At 51.6% G+C, this 16,036-nt stretch overlaps 2 protein-coding genes across 2 annotated transcripts; one reads left to right on the forward strand and one right to left on the reverse strand.

Annotated features, from left to right (window-relative positions):
- Positions 1-931: 931 nt before the first annotated feature.
- On the forward strand, positions 932-2,576 carry LOC117847878 (uncharacterized). Its single transcript, XM_034729173.2, has one exon. It carries the CDS (start codon positions 1,471-1,473, stop codon positions 2,131-2,133), a length of 663 nt encoding a protein of 220 aa, XP_034585064.1. The 5' UTR covers positions 932-1,470; the 3' UTR covers positions 2,134-2,576.
- Positions 2,577-13,215: 10,639 nt separating this feature from the next.
- On the reverse strand, positions 13,216-15,488 carry LOC117847329 (protein NUCLEAR FUSION DEFECTIVE 4). The gene is made up of 2 exons (XM_034728519.2): positions 14,148-15,488; positions 13,216-14,022 (listed from the first exon to the last, which is right to left on the reverse strand). Exons 1-2 carry the CDS (start codon positions 15,302-15,304, stop codon positions 13,596-13,598), a joined length of 1,584 nt encoding a protein of 527 aa, XP_034584410.1. The 5' UTR covers positions 15,305-15,488; the 3' UTR covers positions 13,216-13,595.
- Positions 15,489-16,036: the final 548 nt, after the last annotated feature.

The following is a 16,036-nucleotide window of genomic DNA, read 5'->3' on the forward strand; positions in this document are numbered from 1 at the left end:
ATTTAAGTTAAGTTAATTCAACATTTTACAAGGATCATATAGTAGTCATGTCTGGCTTGCTCGCCATCTCATTGTAACCATCTATCTATTATAACACTAACACGGATTTCAAATAGACAAACAATGAAGGTGTAAGCTAAGTTCTTGCGGAAGATGGAATAGGCACCTAGAACTGTATAGCTTATCGGCCCATTAGGTAACTCAATTATGATGGGCCTAATTTTTGTGTAGGTCGTCAGCCCGTTTTAGTAGACAGGGAGGGGTCCTTTTTCTGGGCCAGAGTTTCTCTCAAGCAAGTTCTTCAGTTGGGAAATTACGTGGCCCGTGTTTTGTCTCTTCAGGTTCAGTTGCGGGGCTATCTATTTTACCTTCGTCTCAAAAAAATTTTGGCAATCATACATGCTTTTGTGTTTTGTCAAGTCAACGAGAGTGCCTATCTGTCATTCTGTCTAGTATGTGGCTGTCTGCACATGCAAGATCCGAGATCCGTTCAACACTCAGCAAGACTGACACTAGCTGAAATTCTGTTTATCCGTTTTAAACGCAAAGCATTCTTCTTCCAGAATAAAAGATCGAGCCATTCATGTGACTGATCATGGTCAGACCAAGGAGCTTCTCTTTTCATCGTTGTATATACGGGCTGTGCAGCTTGCTGCCTTACTCTGACCGCAACCACCAGACAGTGAAGCAAGCACCTTTCCAAAATTGCAAATGTGACCCATATGCTATGCGCGTGAGTATCTTTTCCGAGGAATTCGATCAGCAGGAGGCACAATCCTCGCCGGAAACGGGATAGAGGCATAGAGCCAACCCCCTCGCTCTTCAATTCAACTGCTATTCAGTATTCGCTGTACGGGCCCCTCTGCAGTTTTGTTTTCCCTGTCGTCCTTGCTTTCGCATGGATTATTGCTCCTTTGAAAAATCAGGGCATGCAGAACGAGACGGGCGTTGTTGTTGAGCTTTATTTTCAGCACGGTGCCGAGCTACAGCTACAGTGCTTCCGGCGGTGCAAGGCAGGACCAGCACGATGATGGGGATTGCTTGAAGATGTCCAGGACCTCACTCTCTCTTCTCCCTCCGAAATATGACGCCGAGGACTTCTCGACCACATGTCACTGTAACTCACGGAAGATGGTGCAGACTTGCAGCTAGGTAGCTGACACAGTCTCACGGGTGCCGCTGGTCACAATAATCCAGTGACATTGCGGCACTAATCCAGTGCCGTGGCGAGGAACTCAGAAAGGTGCGGCACTGTATCGTAATCAGCAAGTGACCCACCGAGCGGGCACGATCTCCCGTCCCCGTCCCGCGTATAAAACCGCGCCATCGGATCGCTCACCGAGTTCTCTTCTTGGATCGCGCCGCTCCACACACACCCCCACGCCGCAACGACTACTACCAACCACCACCACTGCCCACTGGCCGCGCACCCCGCTCGATCGAGATCGAGGCACGGCCAGGAAGAAGAAGATGCCGCCAGCTCCCCGTCCCAGCCCCGGCGCCCGCGGCGGCGCGGCGACGCCGCCCAGCAAGCCGCAGAGCCCGCTCCGCATCACGCACGACGGCGGGTTCTACGCGCGCCTGCTCACCAAGGAGTCCTCCCTCGGCAACCCGTCCTTCCGCTACTACGGCGCGGGGCCCGGCGCCGTGCCCTTCGTGTGGGAGTCGCAGCCGGGCACTCCCAAGGACGCCTACTCCTCCTCCCGGATGCTGGCCGCGGGCGCCGCCGCGCCGGCCATCACCCCGCCGCCCTCCTACCACCTCCGTGGCGGCGCGGCGCCGGGCCACGGCTCCCGGCGCCACGGCAGGGCCCGCGGCAAGTACTGCGGGTACAAGCTCAGGTGGGTCAAGGTCGGCTTCATCGCCACCGTCTTCCGCCGCCTCGCCTTCGGTAAGTCCTGCAGGTCCTCGGCGGCGGCGGCGGCGTCGGTCAAGTCCTCGTCGTCCACCCGCTGGCTCTTCTCCGGCTCCAGCGCCACCGAAGCCCGCGACCAGGAGTATGGCTGCGGCTACGAGCCGGCGCCGCCGACGAAGAGGGTGCTCTGCCTCGGCATCCGTCCCAGCCCATGGCTCGTGCAGTTCTGCGGCGGCGACCGCAAGGAGCCCGGCTGGGTGTACGGCTGGCGCCCCTAGTCGGCCGGCCGCCGGTCGCTGTCGAGCGAAGCATATGTCCACCGTCCGGTCCGTGTCCATGTCCATGCTAAGTGGTTGATCGGGGCACATCGGGCCGCCCTAATTTAAGTGATCTATAGGAGCTAATTGTTCGTGCATATGGGTGTTCCCTGTTCGATCCGGTGTCCGTCATTGTGCTTGGAAACAAGATAAGGTGAAAGCTGTTCGTTTCGGTCGTTTAGTGCCGTCGTGTTGCCATGGCCGGATATATTGTATACATGCATCTTGTAACTAACACCTCCGGGACGTTTGCTGGTGTTGTCTAGCTAGTGGTGTATGCAATGCATTTTGTCGATCGTGACGGGAGCTGACAGTTCACGTGTTCCGAAACTCTCGGTGTCAGGAGTTCTTCCATCTGCATTTGGGAGGGGTATGTAGCTCTGATGGAGCTAGTTCAGAACTCAGAGCACTGTCTCAAAGTGGCCGGCCGTTTCTCACTAGCTGCAAGTGCTGAGAAGTGAGAGCCTGAGATTGATTAGTTGATCCGACCGGGACCATCTTCCATCCCCTTTCGTAATGCAAAATATCATGAGTAGTATTTAATAAAACTGTATAGCAAGCTTGCACGGTCTTACTGGATCAGTAGAATGTCTAGGCACAGCAATTAGCAAGTGCTTCTTCCATCCTTGAAATATAAAACGTGGTGCGACTTAGTAAAGTCTCAGAAACTGTCTTTCACTCTCAATTGTCAATAATTCTTCGTATGCTACTATGTTTGGAGCCAAAAAAATCACAGCCACAGAAAAGGACTTTAAATGGCCATTGCTATTTCTATAAAACAAAATTTACATTACGTGAGGTTGTGATTCAAGATTCAAAAGACTTTAAATGTCAATTATTGCCACCTAATTATACTTCTTATGTTTTGAGACGGATAGAGTAAGATAATCCGACTGCATAGAGTAAATTTATATGGTATATGATTCTGTAGAAGTACAATAAGATCCGACTGCATAGTCTTTTCAGGGTAACACTATTTAACAAGTACTGACATGGCAAGGCATAATTACGTGGAAACAAAAAAAATGACGTATGTGACATTTAATTAATGTATCAGTGTTATAAGATCAATGGATTTATTTCAAGCGACGAATAAATAGGAAATGTGAAGATTATAGGTTTTTCTCCTAATAACTATATGCTGTGTTAATGTACCGTGGCTTTTAGCTCGAGCAGTACACGTGATCAAGCGTTGTAGCTGCTGCATGTCCGGAGTGCTGCATTTGTATGACTTTACGTCTGCAGTATCGAACTTGAATGCAGAGACGCGCAATAGTGATTCAGTTGCCCATCTACATAACACAATCAATAATGCATCAAAGAAAATCGGAACACGCTGATGCTTTTCACTGTGCTGTATCCTCCCTTTTTGAACATATATTTTGGATAAGGTAAATTTATTGGCATCAGAAAATCACGTCAAGGTTATACGATCGCTACAAGGACACTTTTGGCTTCCACATACATTGGTGGAGGTACAACTCGACTAAAGTGGGCACCAGCCAGTCAGCCACCAAGCCGTTCTGATCTATGTTCGATCGTCTTTCCATGTTTCCTTCCACTTTTCAAATTGTTGATGACTAATCTGTAGGCCTACATGCTATACTGTAATTTAATCAAATGGTACTTTGTCCTCAATCAAGCCTATTTGATGATTTTAGCTCTAATTTGACAGGTCATATGGTTTGCAATTTTACAACATTTTTGTTTGCAAAACACAGTACCTTCAAGAGATTGGACTAGCAGGTCTCAGATTGACCAAGCCACCATAGACGTCACGTACCAAAATAATTCCTAAAAAAATCTAGAAAAATACAAACAACGATGCCTAGTTGCATACTCAAGCTTAGGTGAAACGGCTACTTGGCTCGTGAGTAGTGATTAATTACTCTAGCATTTTTGTACATGTTGATGTAGGGCAAATCAAAGACCCCCGGCCGCCTCCGCCCCACAAACAAAAACGCATTTCATAACCATGAATGCTTCGCTCCGTGTTAATCTTGGCAATCTCCGATCCGTCCAACGCGTATGATGCTAGTCCTTGATAAACATGATCACCATTTTTATCGTGCTGTGCTCGTCTTGCAGCACAGCACCATGCAGATCGAATCTTTTTTTTTCACGCGGTTAAGTGTACTACCTGCGGTCGTACGTGTCGCGCCTTCATCACCGAGCCACATGCCATCAATACACAATCTGCCAATTTTACGGCCCTGCCGGTACCAGTCTACATAGATTACACACGCCAGCAGCCAGCTGCAGCGCCACTACTCTGCGTCTGCGTACATTGCTCATGTCTATCGCCGCATCAAACGAGCATTATCGCCTGTCGGCGCTGCGCCGCACGTCCCTCCGGCGGTGCACCAACTCTCGTTGGCATCTCGCCCTAAGGGCGGCGACGTCCGGCGTCGTTTTCCCCTCCCCTCCCAGCGCGTAGACTTCGCGGCCTGCAGCACGGGGACCGCGGGTCCGCGGCCCTGTTGCAGTGTTACGTACGCACCTACTCATGTCCCATCGACAGTAGTCGTCCTGCTGGCGCGTCTTGGCGACCCAGCAGCGGCCGGCCGCGGCATCCCACCAGCAGGACACATCGGAGCAGAGCAGCGGTTGCCGGTGGGAGCTGGTGCGCCGGCGCGCGTATAGAGTGTGCATACTGCATAGGGCCATTACTCCCCGCCCTTTTTGAGGGCGGGCACGGTCAGTCCCTTGGCCGGTACGCAATCCTACTACCGATGATGCGTGGGCATCTCGGATCCAGCGAGCCCATCGAGCAGGGATGCATATATCGGGATCGGCATTCGCCGATTGGTGGTGTACTGGGCGCTAGCGCTGCAGTTAAGAGGGGCTGCGACTTGAGCACATGCTGCATGCTGGCCGGATCCAGTTCTGCTCTCCCGTTTTGTACAGGTATCCTGTTTGCTGGTACGACGAGGCAAAGAGTGTGGACCCGGATGATATGACATTGTTGCGCGGGCGTAAGCTTCAAGATTGGCGAGCTAATCGATCGGTCGATCTCCAAGCAGCATCCGGCAAACACGAACCGACGACGGGGGATGATGCATCAAGCACGTACGCCTAGTCGCCTACACCACGGATTACACAGTACTGGCTGCAGGTCATCATCAGGTTCCTTCGGCAGAGTACTACAATTCCAATTCGATCCCGGCGTGCTGTCGCATTTGCACAAAGGAAAAAAAAATGTAATATGGAAAAGGCGTTATACGATTGGTGTCAGGTCCCGGTGGATACATGTACAAAAGAACAACGGAGCATTTACGTACTCACGACGCAGCACGGAAGTCAGATTGCAAAAAAACCACCGCCGCTGCTCGCGAGGTTTTCAGCGTTTGTTTACGCAGGTACAGAGATACTAGATGCTTGAAGCCAAGAAGGGCTGGTAGTAGGTCGCGAGTCGACCAGCGGCCACCATAACTTCGACTGCTACACGCTGCATGCGTTACGCCTGTGATCCTACAGTGCGTCCGCCGTGCGTGGTGACCACACGTGCAGACGGGCAGGCTTCATGTTTGGTGTGGAGCGTTCCAGCTCCAAGACAAATAATCAAGACATGATCGAAGCTATGTGGTCGGTCCTCTGCTGATGGCAATGCAGGTTACGCTGCGAAAACGTGAGCCACACTGTGACCGTGATGCTGCGTGTTTTGGCTTATCCACCGGTGGAGTAGCTTACCGGTCGACTGGCGTCTGTTTCTTTGAGAAGGAGAGCCCCTTTTTTTTTCTTTTTCATTTTTGATGAAGCAAAAGTTGTGGCGGTGATGATTGGGCTGGGTTCAGACCGAATCTACGGTGTAGTACTGTTACTGTCCATCCCATAGACGCCCACACGTTGTGGTTGGCCCACGATTTGGTGGTTGTGGCCTTGTGGGTCGTGCCAAAAAAAAACACCGCTCCGTGATTAGGCGTGGGCTCATAAAATAGTGACAATTTCTTTCAGCCAAAGCCCAGGAACGTTGCGGGTCACTTTTGAGCAGTAGGCCCAAACGACGAGTGAAGGTCTCTTCAGTAGGCCCAAACAGATGCTATTTTTTTAATTTCGGCTGTCTTTTTTATTTTCTTTAAAAGCTGTCTTTTTTATATTTTTAAAACTTGAATTCTTTCTCGTACCTTGCTTCTTTCATATTTTGAAGTTCCTCCTTGACGGGTACTGTACCAGGATACCTTAGGAAAGGGGATAAAGCAACTAAGTACCAAAATGCCAAAGGGCTCAACACCTAGAAGTATGCTGGAGGCGGCCAAGGAGACACCGCGGCCTACCTCCCGACCTCCCCTGATCGGGGGTTGAGGGCCGAAAACCACCAGTTCCACTCCTTGACTTAGAAAGACCTGCGTCGTACTGGAGGCATTAAATGCGGGGCATGACCTTTCTGACCGTCCCAGCGTGTGGACATGACCACGTGGAGGAAGCCGACCTTTAACTAGGGGGTCCAAAAGTGAGGCTACACCCCTTGAACTGCTCAGGATGACTTGCAGGATAAGGCCACACTTGGCCGTACGCGCCCACGTGCCCCGATGTCATCATCACCCTCATCGCCAGGACGACCCGTCAAGCTCAAGGTCATGCCACTACGCCAGACCCGGTACGGGCCCACCGGCGAGGTGGGACCCAGCGTCGGTCGTAACGACACGGATTGGCCGTGGGCAGGTCGGGGGAAAGCCGAGGGGAGCGGCACGCCCCGCCTAGGCCGCTGACCGGGGCTCACCCACTCATCTCCGGTGCGGACTTTAGCAGCTGCTTCCATCCCATTCAAAGCCATAGGGTTGGTGGACGGGATGGGGCATGCCGCGGAAGCAGGCCAGGCCGTGTGTAAGCGGTCCACGCCACACAGGAGCCGCTGTACATGGCGTGCGAAGCTCACGACCGGCCAAGAGGATAGGACAAGGAGGCCCCTTGGTGCAAGGCTACCCCACCACGCCACGACCCTCGACCTTCGAGGTCGGGGACCCTCTCCATTTCTCAACATTGTTGGACGCTCCCTGGCCTATATAAGGGAACCGAGCCTCCTTTCTCTCTGATACGCATTCAACGTATACACCCACACATCGTACGAACGCTTGCAAGCACCCCATTGTAAGCCCGGTGTACTTGATCCAAGGAACACGACTCCTGCCGAAACTGGACGTAGGGATTTTTCCGAACCAGTATAACTTCTTGTGCTAACCATCGAAAGTGAGGAGAGCACGGCATACAATCACTGGTTGGCGGTCCGAAACATCGACACTCTTCATTTTATTTATTTTTTTAAAAAATAAATTTTATTAAAAATGGGTTCCTTCACTTTAGTCCCTTTTCACTACGACACATCTCTCTCAGAGAATTTGAAGCGTAGTATAGCTCCTGATTGAATTCGCCACTACACTGTTTTCACATCTTGCTCAGCATATTGTTTCAAAAATCTTTCCCAGTATATAGCCCGGACGAGCGTAAATCATAGGCGCATAGCCATAGCCACCCACCATGATGGAAGGGTACATGTCACGCAGGCCCCAAGCTACGGTCCGGGCTCCCATGTTCCCCTTGACGTGTCCATCCACGGACGCACGCAGCATGATGCCACATCCTTTGCAAGATTGCACACCCCAAATATCTCGTTCCCGACCAACCAAACTATAGCACAAGTCACAAACTCCTCTGTCTCATGCAAAAGCAGCAATGCTTCGGGTGAGGGGAAAAAAATCTAGTGACGGCGCACCCTCCAGGAGGCACGCATGCATGTGCCGGCCATCATCGTGCACGCATGTTCGGCAGCTATTTTCGTCAGAGCGAAGCCGCAGCTGAGCTGACGATCACCCCTGACCTAACGAGAGCTAGCCGAGGATCTCGGACACGTCTCGGCCTGATTGGAGGCGGGTCGCGTCACATCATCTGCTGCATATATCCTCCTGCCCCCCTTCGCCGCAGCAACCACTTTTGTCAGCTAAAGCTGATGCCCAGGCATCAATTAGATAGTCTGTGTACCGATCATTAGATCTGCCGTCTGCGCTTGCTGTTGCGCCATGGAATAGAAGGGTCTATAACCGATACTATGTGCAGTGCTGACAAGACAAGCAGGATGATGAAAAGCTGTCGTTAAACCTGTACCTGTGTGCACAACTGCACACCAAGCATCACCAGAAGCAAACAAAAAGCACGCAGCGAGACGCAGTTGCTGAGGAAAGGTATCTCGAACACATGCATAAATATAGATAAAGTGAAAAGAAAAGGTACACTGTAATTGACAGGCACTGTTCGTCTGGGAATTCCGGGCGTTGCATGCATCAGGGCCTGCATCAGCGTGATGCACGCGCGCAACACAGCACCGGCACCCCGGGCCGGAAATATCGAATGCGGCGGATCGGATTATCCTTGCACGCTCGTACGGATACATCCAGAGACGTTCCGGTCAGGGGATGCTCTGATGGCTCAGGCGCGTTTTGTTCCGGCCCTGCCATTGGCATGCGGCCGCCGGCCGCACGCTTGGACCACGGCAAGGCCACATGGACAGCCAGAATTAAGACGGCAAACCGTCGAGCCATATCTAGCTACCTAGCGAAGCGTCGATCTCATGGCTTATTTCTATTCGGTGTTTTCAGCAGGAGAGAAAAAAGGAGCCCGTGGTTTATGGCATCACGGCCGCGTCACCGTGACGCTCCGGGGAACTGCCCGGCCGGGCACGTCGCCGTCCACCGGTGTCTCAGTGTGCTCAGCATCTCGCGGATAATCCCCTCTCGTTGCCGGTGGTGTTAGCCGCACAATGGCCCGTCACGGTCACGCCTTTCCGGGGTAACCAACATGATTGTGCTCCGCTAGTGCCTGTAGTTGTTTACTTGTTTCTGATGCGCTCTCTAATAAACTGGGGGGTAGAATCTATATATCTCAAAACATAAAAAGAAAAAAGAATCCGATACCTTTCTATTTCGTGCTCGCTTCGTCAGCAGCGCGAGTAAAAAGATTTAGATTTGGATCGCGCGTAGTATATCCGTTGGCCCGGCCGGACGATCGAGACGAGACCCAGACCTTCGGAGCGTCGTACACGGTGGAAAATAACCGGTCGTACGCCGCGCCCGTTCAACGGCGTCCACAGAAGGGTCGTCGCGCGGTCGCTTCCGGCCTCGCTCGTCGTCTCTCTAGCTCCTCCACCACCCGCGGCTGCTGGCTAGCAGCCACGGCACGCGCTCCGGCCCACGCGCGGAGGCGTGCGACGCCGGCTAGCTAGCTCGACCGGCGTCCGCGTCGACCGATCGATGCCACAATGTTCCTGATGAAATCAACATCAGTGGAGCGGCCGGCGCACATACTGGCCTACTGGTTAGAGAGACCACACCGGATTCAAATGGCTAAAAGCGCCGTGCATGCAGTAAAGAACACGTTTATAGTAATAAGTGGACTGTCAACGTAACGGGCGCTTTACTTTCTCCTTTCCTTGACCCTTTCTTACTACTGGCAGCATGAACGCACGCTGCGCAGTGGAACATGGGGGAAAGGAGAAGAGAAAAGAAAAGAAGACGAGGTCCCGTCCCGTGTCGCCAGGCACTAACTCGCGCAGTGCCGTCTCTCTCGGCCGCATACTGCCGGGGGGCTTCTTTTGGGGGGTGAGACCGGTATTTACTGCAGGTCTCGTCGTCGTCGCTGCCGACGTCGTCGATCACCTGTTCGCGTCTCTCTCGCTCTCTCTGTGCTCCGAATCGGAGCATATGCATGCATGGACCACAGCGTCGGATGGACATGGGGCGTGCGATCGCATGCGATCGAGGGGAAGGCGGCAAGGAATCTTGCGAGGATCGGTAGAGGGGAGGGACGGTAGGTCACGGTCTCTCGCTTTCTGCTCGCTTGCACCGGCCATGTTGTTTGCTGTAACAACGGTGGTGTGTGTTGTGTGTGGCTAGCTAGTGGCGGCAGACGTGCCTGGCCAGGCAGGGCAGCGTCCGCGGCCGGGCCCCCATCTCGTCGTCTCGTCCGTTTCTCACGCGTCGATCTCTGGCTCGGATGATGTTGCCATGCGTTCTGACTACGTGTCTCGTGAAACATTCCATGTACCACTTGCTATAAGTGGCATGCACTACATGCGTGATGATTTTTTGTCACACATTCCGGGCGATGGCATTCGGAGCGTTATGGAATCAGCTTAGGCTTTAGCCGATTAGGCGAGACGTGTCTATCGATCATGCATATGCTGAACATTATCCACAAACGCAACATACTACCGGTTCACTGATCTGGCCAACTAACCAACCACACGCAAATTAAATCAGCTCACCTGAAAGACACTACTGCACACAAACGAGTTTGCTGATGGAAAGGAGCGATCTGTCAGCACATCCCTGTAACAGATATGCATTGAATTTGCATGCATGCAGTGCCATTCCACTGCATCACAACTAGGTGTCCCGCGCAAATAGCGAAGGTAACTAGTTTTTTTCATACTAAATTTTGCTTTTGCTTTACTTGAAGTGAATTTAGGGCCTGTTTGGTTCCTCCTGCTAAACTTTAGGTGCTAAAAGTTGCTAAACTTTAGTAGCCAAGGCTGTTTGGTTCCCTTTGCTAAAAGGCATTTAATGAGCTATAAAAAGACCTATCTACCCTTATTAAAGGTGCGCAGGAGGGGGGAGACGAGCAATAAATGAGGGGTATAGGTTGTTTGGCAGTTTAGCAGCTAAAAGTTGCTAAACTTTAGTCTAAAGTTTAGCAAGGTGGAACCAAACACCCCCTTATTCAATTTTTTTTTAAAATTCTCATTATTTTGTCTACATTGTTCATACCAAGGTATCAACTTCTTTTATCTTCATATTTTTTAGCGCAAAATATATATTCGTGATGAAAGGGATATCATAAAAAAATTGTTCACGAGATATGGGTGAGTTAGTAGTTTTTATGTGTAGTCCATTTTTCGGAGGAGTACACCCAACCCTTTCAATTGTTAGGTCCAACTGGGCTAGCTCATAGTTTTTTTTTCGAATAGCAATATAGTGTAGTCAGGTAGACGCACACATACACACATATATTTACTTATGTATTTGATCTTGTATTGGTGAATGAATTTATTTTCAAGTTGATCAATCTACCCTTCCATTTGGCGGCGGTGGGCTTGTAGCAGAGGAGGCACGGCGGGTGGATGGAGAGGAGCGGATAGGGCGGGTTGGGGGCGTTGGACGGGGAAGCTGGAAGTGGATGAAGAAGAGAGGGAGAAAGGAAATCGGACGGAGAGGAGGAAAAAAATGGAGGAGGGGGTGCACAGGCGGACCGAAACGTATGACGTACGATGTTGTGTCTCATTCTTGGTTTTTTTAGCTGTAGAGATGGCAAGTGAGGCCACGCCACAGCAACCGATGGAAGACCAGAAGTAATCGCTGTGAAAACATTGACGTGACCGTGATGCACCTGGAAGAAACAAAATGTTGACGGAGAGACCACCAGAAGAGACTCATGTAAGCTTGATCAGCTTCAATGTGACAGTGTCGTCGCGTGCTGAAGGGACGTTCACCTCTGAGTCTTAGGACATGACGTACATGCCATGGCATAGAGATCTGTTGCAACACTAAGGACTAAGGAGTATTTTCAGACCGCGATCAGCAGGCCTAAGGAAAAAGTCTTGATAGGCGAAGAAGAAGACACGCTTTGAAATTTAACACCGTCCTTTTGTGCTTTTTTCTTTATTTTTAGAAATAGGAGGGACAAGCTCCTCTTAGTTATATATTAAAAAGTCAAAAGATGTTATAAAATAAACCATACTTTTTAGTTATTATGTTTCATATAGCAAAAAATGTTTCAGATATTCTTACTTCATACCTAGCTATTATTAGAGCTAATAGTCCACCAACTTTGCATCTGCATAGGCCAACAATGTTTTTAGAAAATACATGGAACGCAAGTGTGGTTAATTTTGAAAATGTTTTAACTTATAAAACACATGATTAATAGAATACTGGAATATCAGTGATATAGGATTTAGAGGGAATTGAGGTGCATATATTGACCATGCTTTTGTACTACGTTACACTCCTCTAATAGATTAGGGTACAAAGTTATTTGTGTATCCTATTACTCTAATCCCAAATATAAGCCAACTATGCTCATACAATGCACCAAAGAAAAAGGACCATCAATGACTCCGAAGCACGTTTTGACCTCTACTTTTCGAATTTACCCCTACATAAATGCACCTAACCAATATACTCCCTAGAAATGTAAGATGTCTCAGTTTTGCCCTATGTGAAATTCTTCTAACTTTGACCAACTTTATAAAAAATGTACAGCACCTACAACATCAAGTTAGTTTCATTAAATCCGCCATAACATGTCTTGATGGTGCATTTATTTCGTATCGCATATTTTTCTATATGGTCAAAAGTTTCCAAATAAGATTGACTTAGGATTAGACTAAAGCGTTGCCTAAGTTATTCGCATTGTCCGCCTTAGTTTGCATGGACAGTCACAGAACTAAATATACTTATTATATATATTTGAGAGCAGAGGAAGCACATAAACCTTTTACTAAGTAGCAAAACATCATGATTCTCTTAATTATTGAGGTATGAAGTGCTAGGGTAGAATTATGTTTATTTTGTTTTACAAAGTTCAAATGCATCTATCTTTCAAACAACATGTCTTTTTTTCCCCAAACTGCTTGAACTACGATGTTGCTCACAACCAATTGAATGAAATAAGTTGCATCTCTCATCAATACATTATCACATCTTTGTATTTTTTTATAATGAACAGGAGGGGAGAGTGTTCCCACCGGATTTCCATTAATAGTAGCCAAAGGCGCTCCAGATTACAGTATGTCAAGTTTTTTGCTTTGTGGCCGGTGTATTGCAGCAAAAATATAGCCCCGATTATGGATGGAGGAAGCACTGGACATATAGGTTTGGTCTGGCGGCGGCGCCTATACATGAAATGGGGCGGTGTAATAAACATGATGGTGTTGAAAGTATTTGGTTGATGCACCGAGTGGAGTTGCTTTCCCTTGGCAACTTTTGTCCGAAATGGTCATGTATAAAAAAATTTGCTGCCTTTTTTGAGAGATGCAGTAGAACCAACAAGAAATTCGCTGGATGACCTCAAACATGTTAGAAACTGTGTTGGAACATACCGTGCTGATATCGCAAAAAAAACTTGCGATTCCCAGCATCGTTTACATGCTCTCTGTTTCTTTTCATCCGTAAGCATACACATTGCTTTTCAGAGTCTCCAAGGGACTGTTTTGTAAGTTGAGTCATCAACAAACTAATAAAACAAAAGATTCTTACAAAGAAAGAAAAAAAAATGCTGCACTACATCACCTAGCAGTACTCTCTAGATATTTTATTCCCCCTCTTAATTATGTGGCACCTAAACAGCTAAACTCACTCACCAGAGAAACTTCTGGTCCCTTCTTTATGATCATCATCTACGTTAGCCAACCAGCGCCGCACACGCCTGGCGCCCTAGCGTGGTAGCCGCCTCCCGGCGGAGCCGCGCGACCGCGCGTACAGCACCATGCACAGCGCCGTGCCCAGGGCGCAGGTCGCGCCCCAGAGGAGGAAGGTGTCCCGGTAGCAGGCGGCGCCCATGCAGCGGTTGCCGCCGTGAGCGCCCCTCTGGTACAGGTACGCGGCCAGGTAGCCGAAGCAGAGCGAGCCCAGGGGGATGTTGGCGACCACCACGTTGTGGTTGACGCCGAAGTTCTTGGTGCCGAACAGCTCGTTGGTCGCCGACGCGGCCACCGAGGTGATGGCGCCCGTGCACGTTCCGACCACGGCCGTGCTGGCGTACAGGGACATGTTCTTCGGGTGCAGAAGGAGGAAGAACGCGCCGGACATGGGCGCCATCAGCGACGCCATGGACGCCGTCCTTGAGAGGGAGTAGCCGCTCCTGCTCATGCACATTTCCATTTTTTTTTGTCAGAACTAGTACAATCTGATGCATGCGACGTTGTTGCGTGCAAGATGATCTAGTGAGGAGATGATGGCATAATGAACAGAGGTAGCGGCGCTTACTTGGCGGTGTAGTAGTCCAAGAAGGCAGGAAGGAGGCGACCGAAGAAGCCGAACGAGGAGGACAGGGAGACCAGAGTGGACGCGTCGGCGAGTCCTCGCGACTCGGCGATCTGGCCCAGATTGTTGAGGAAGACCAGCCCCAGCGTGCCGCTGAACATGTAGCTGAAAAAGTAGAGCCAGAAGTCAAGTTTCCTCAGCAGTCGGAGCCCGCCGACCTCCTCTTGACTACTCCTCTGTGGTTCGGCCTCCTGCCCCTGCTCCTCTTGCTTGTCCTCCGCCTCAAGCTCGACCACCGACACCGACACCGCCGTCTCGGCCCCGTCGGAGTCGTGGTCGTGGATCCGGTTCTCCCACTTGGTCTCCCGTATCTTGGCCATGCTCTCCCTGACCCTGAGCACCACAGGGATCAGCAGAGGCAGGGCGAGCAGCACGAAGAAGCTGACCATGTGTTCTCTGGTCGAGAGGCCGATGGACTTGGCGCCTACGCTGCCGATGATGGCGCAGGCTCCGGTGGCCAGGGTGATCGCGAACATGGCGAGGAACGGCGCCTGGGTCCTCTTGGTGTCCTTGCGGAGCTCGACCACCCGGAGCGACGGCGCCGCCACGAGCGTGACCGCCATAGGGACGACGGCATTGAGGAGGAGGTACACCTTGGTGGTGGAGTATCTCGCCCTCGCCGCCCTGGGGAGGGTCTTGGCCATGGTGGTGTAGAACTTGGCGCTGAGCCCGAGGTAGCTCGTGGCGAGGCTGACGGCGACGCGGCTGTCGGAGGGGAAGTTCTTGATGCAGAGGAGGTAGCACACGGTGTTGATCCAGCAGATGCCGTTGCCGGCGAGGGAGGTGAGCACGAAGAGGTGCCAGTACGCGAGCCCGGGCCTCTCGAGGAAGAGGAACTGGACGCCGTAGCCGACGAGGCCGAACGCGGCGCCGGTGAGCGCCACCGCCCAGAGCGGGAGGTGCAGCGCGGCCACCCCGGCGAACCAGCCGAAGAGCTTCCCGGCGTCGGAGGCGGCGGCGAGGAAGTTGAGCCGCACCTGGGAGATGCCCTTGATCTCCTTGAGCTGCGACGAGTAGACGGGAAAGTCGGCGTTGGGGCCGTTCACGGTCTGCAGCCAGACGCTCCCGACCAGGCTCAGCCAGTGGGCCGATGAAGACATAGTGGTCAGTGGGGAGGATTTTTCCCGATTTGCACGCGCTCGCCGCACCGATCGAGGTGTGGTACTTATGCGATCTCGGCGAGTGGGGGGCGCCGGCCGTCGACGGCGATCAGCAAACCACCAGCGGCGATGGCGATGGCTGTGGCTCCGATGTGGCTATGTGTTTTCCTGTTGTCCATAGTGCGCTGCTCAAGCCGCTGCTTATATAGCGCTCCGGGGCCTGGGCCAGGAGGAACGACTGGTAGTGGTGGCGTGGACATGCACGCACCTGACGTGACGGAGATGGCCGGCCAACGGGCCAAGGTTGGCAACAACAACGTACGTACACGAGATGGCAGTAACAACGCTAGCACTGAAGATCATGGGACACGGCTCCATCAGGTCCGCAGGTGCGAGACCACAGTAGTGCACCGTTCAAACCGTCGGTCCGTCCGTCGTCAGTTGGAAGCTGGGGACTCCTGCCATCGTTCGTCAACATTGGGAGCCGCTAAGAACTTCTGGTGCCGCGGCGCGGAACGTGAAGCGTGGGCTGCGTAGCCGCGCCGGCGCGCGGTTCACGGCTCGGAACGCCTCGGAATGGAAGTTCGGTGGCCGAGTGGTCAGCCGCCGGCCACGACGGCAGCGCGGACGGCCTGGTCGATCTCGTCAGCAGAGACGACCCGCGTTCCACGACGTGTTCATCCGTGCTGGGGAACGTGTTTGGTTGCAAGGCGAGGAGGTATCATATCATGC

Source organism: Setaria viridis, chromosome 3 (genome assembly GCF_005286985.2).
Source record: "Setaria viridis chromosome 3, Setaria_viridis_v4.0, whole genome shotgun sequence".
NCBI classification, from domain to species: domain Eukaryota; kingdom Viridiplantae; phylum Streptophyta; class Magnoliopsida; order Poales; family Poaceae; genus Setaria; species Setaria viridis.

What these genes read in the sequence shown, in the direction of transcription:
- LOC117847878 (XM_034729173.2), top strand. Translation starts at nt 1,471, where the DNA reads ATGCCGCCAGCTCCCCGTCCCAGCCCCGGCGCCCGCGGCGGCGCGGCG.
- LOC117847329 (XM_034728519.2), bottom strand. Translation starts at nt 15,304, where the DNA reads ATGTCTTCATCGGCCCACTGGCTGAGCCTGGTCGGGAGCGTCTGGCTG. An exon ending in TTGGACTACTACACCGCCAA is followed by an intron (nt 14,023 to 14,147) that starts GTAAGCGCCGCT and finishes GTGCATGAGCAG; the next exon opens with GAGCGGCTACTCCCTCTCAA.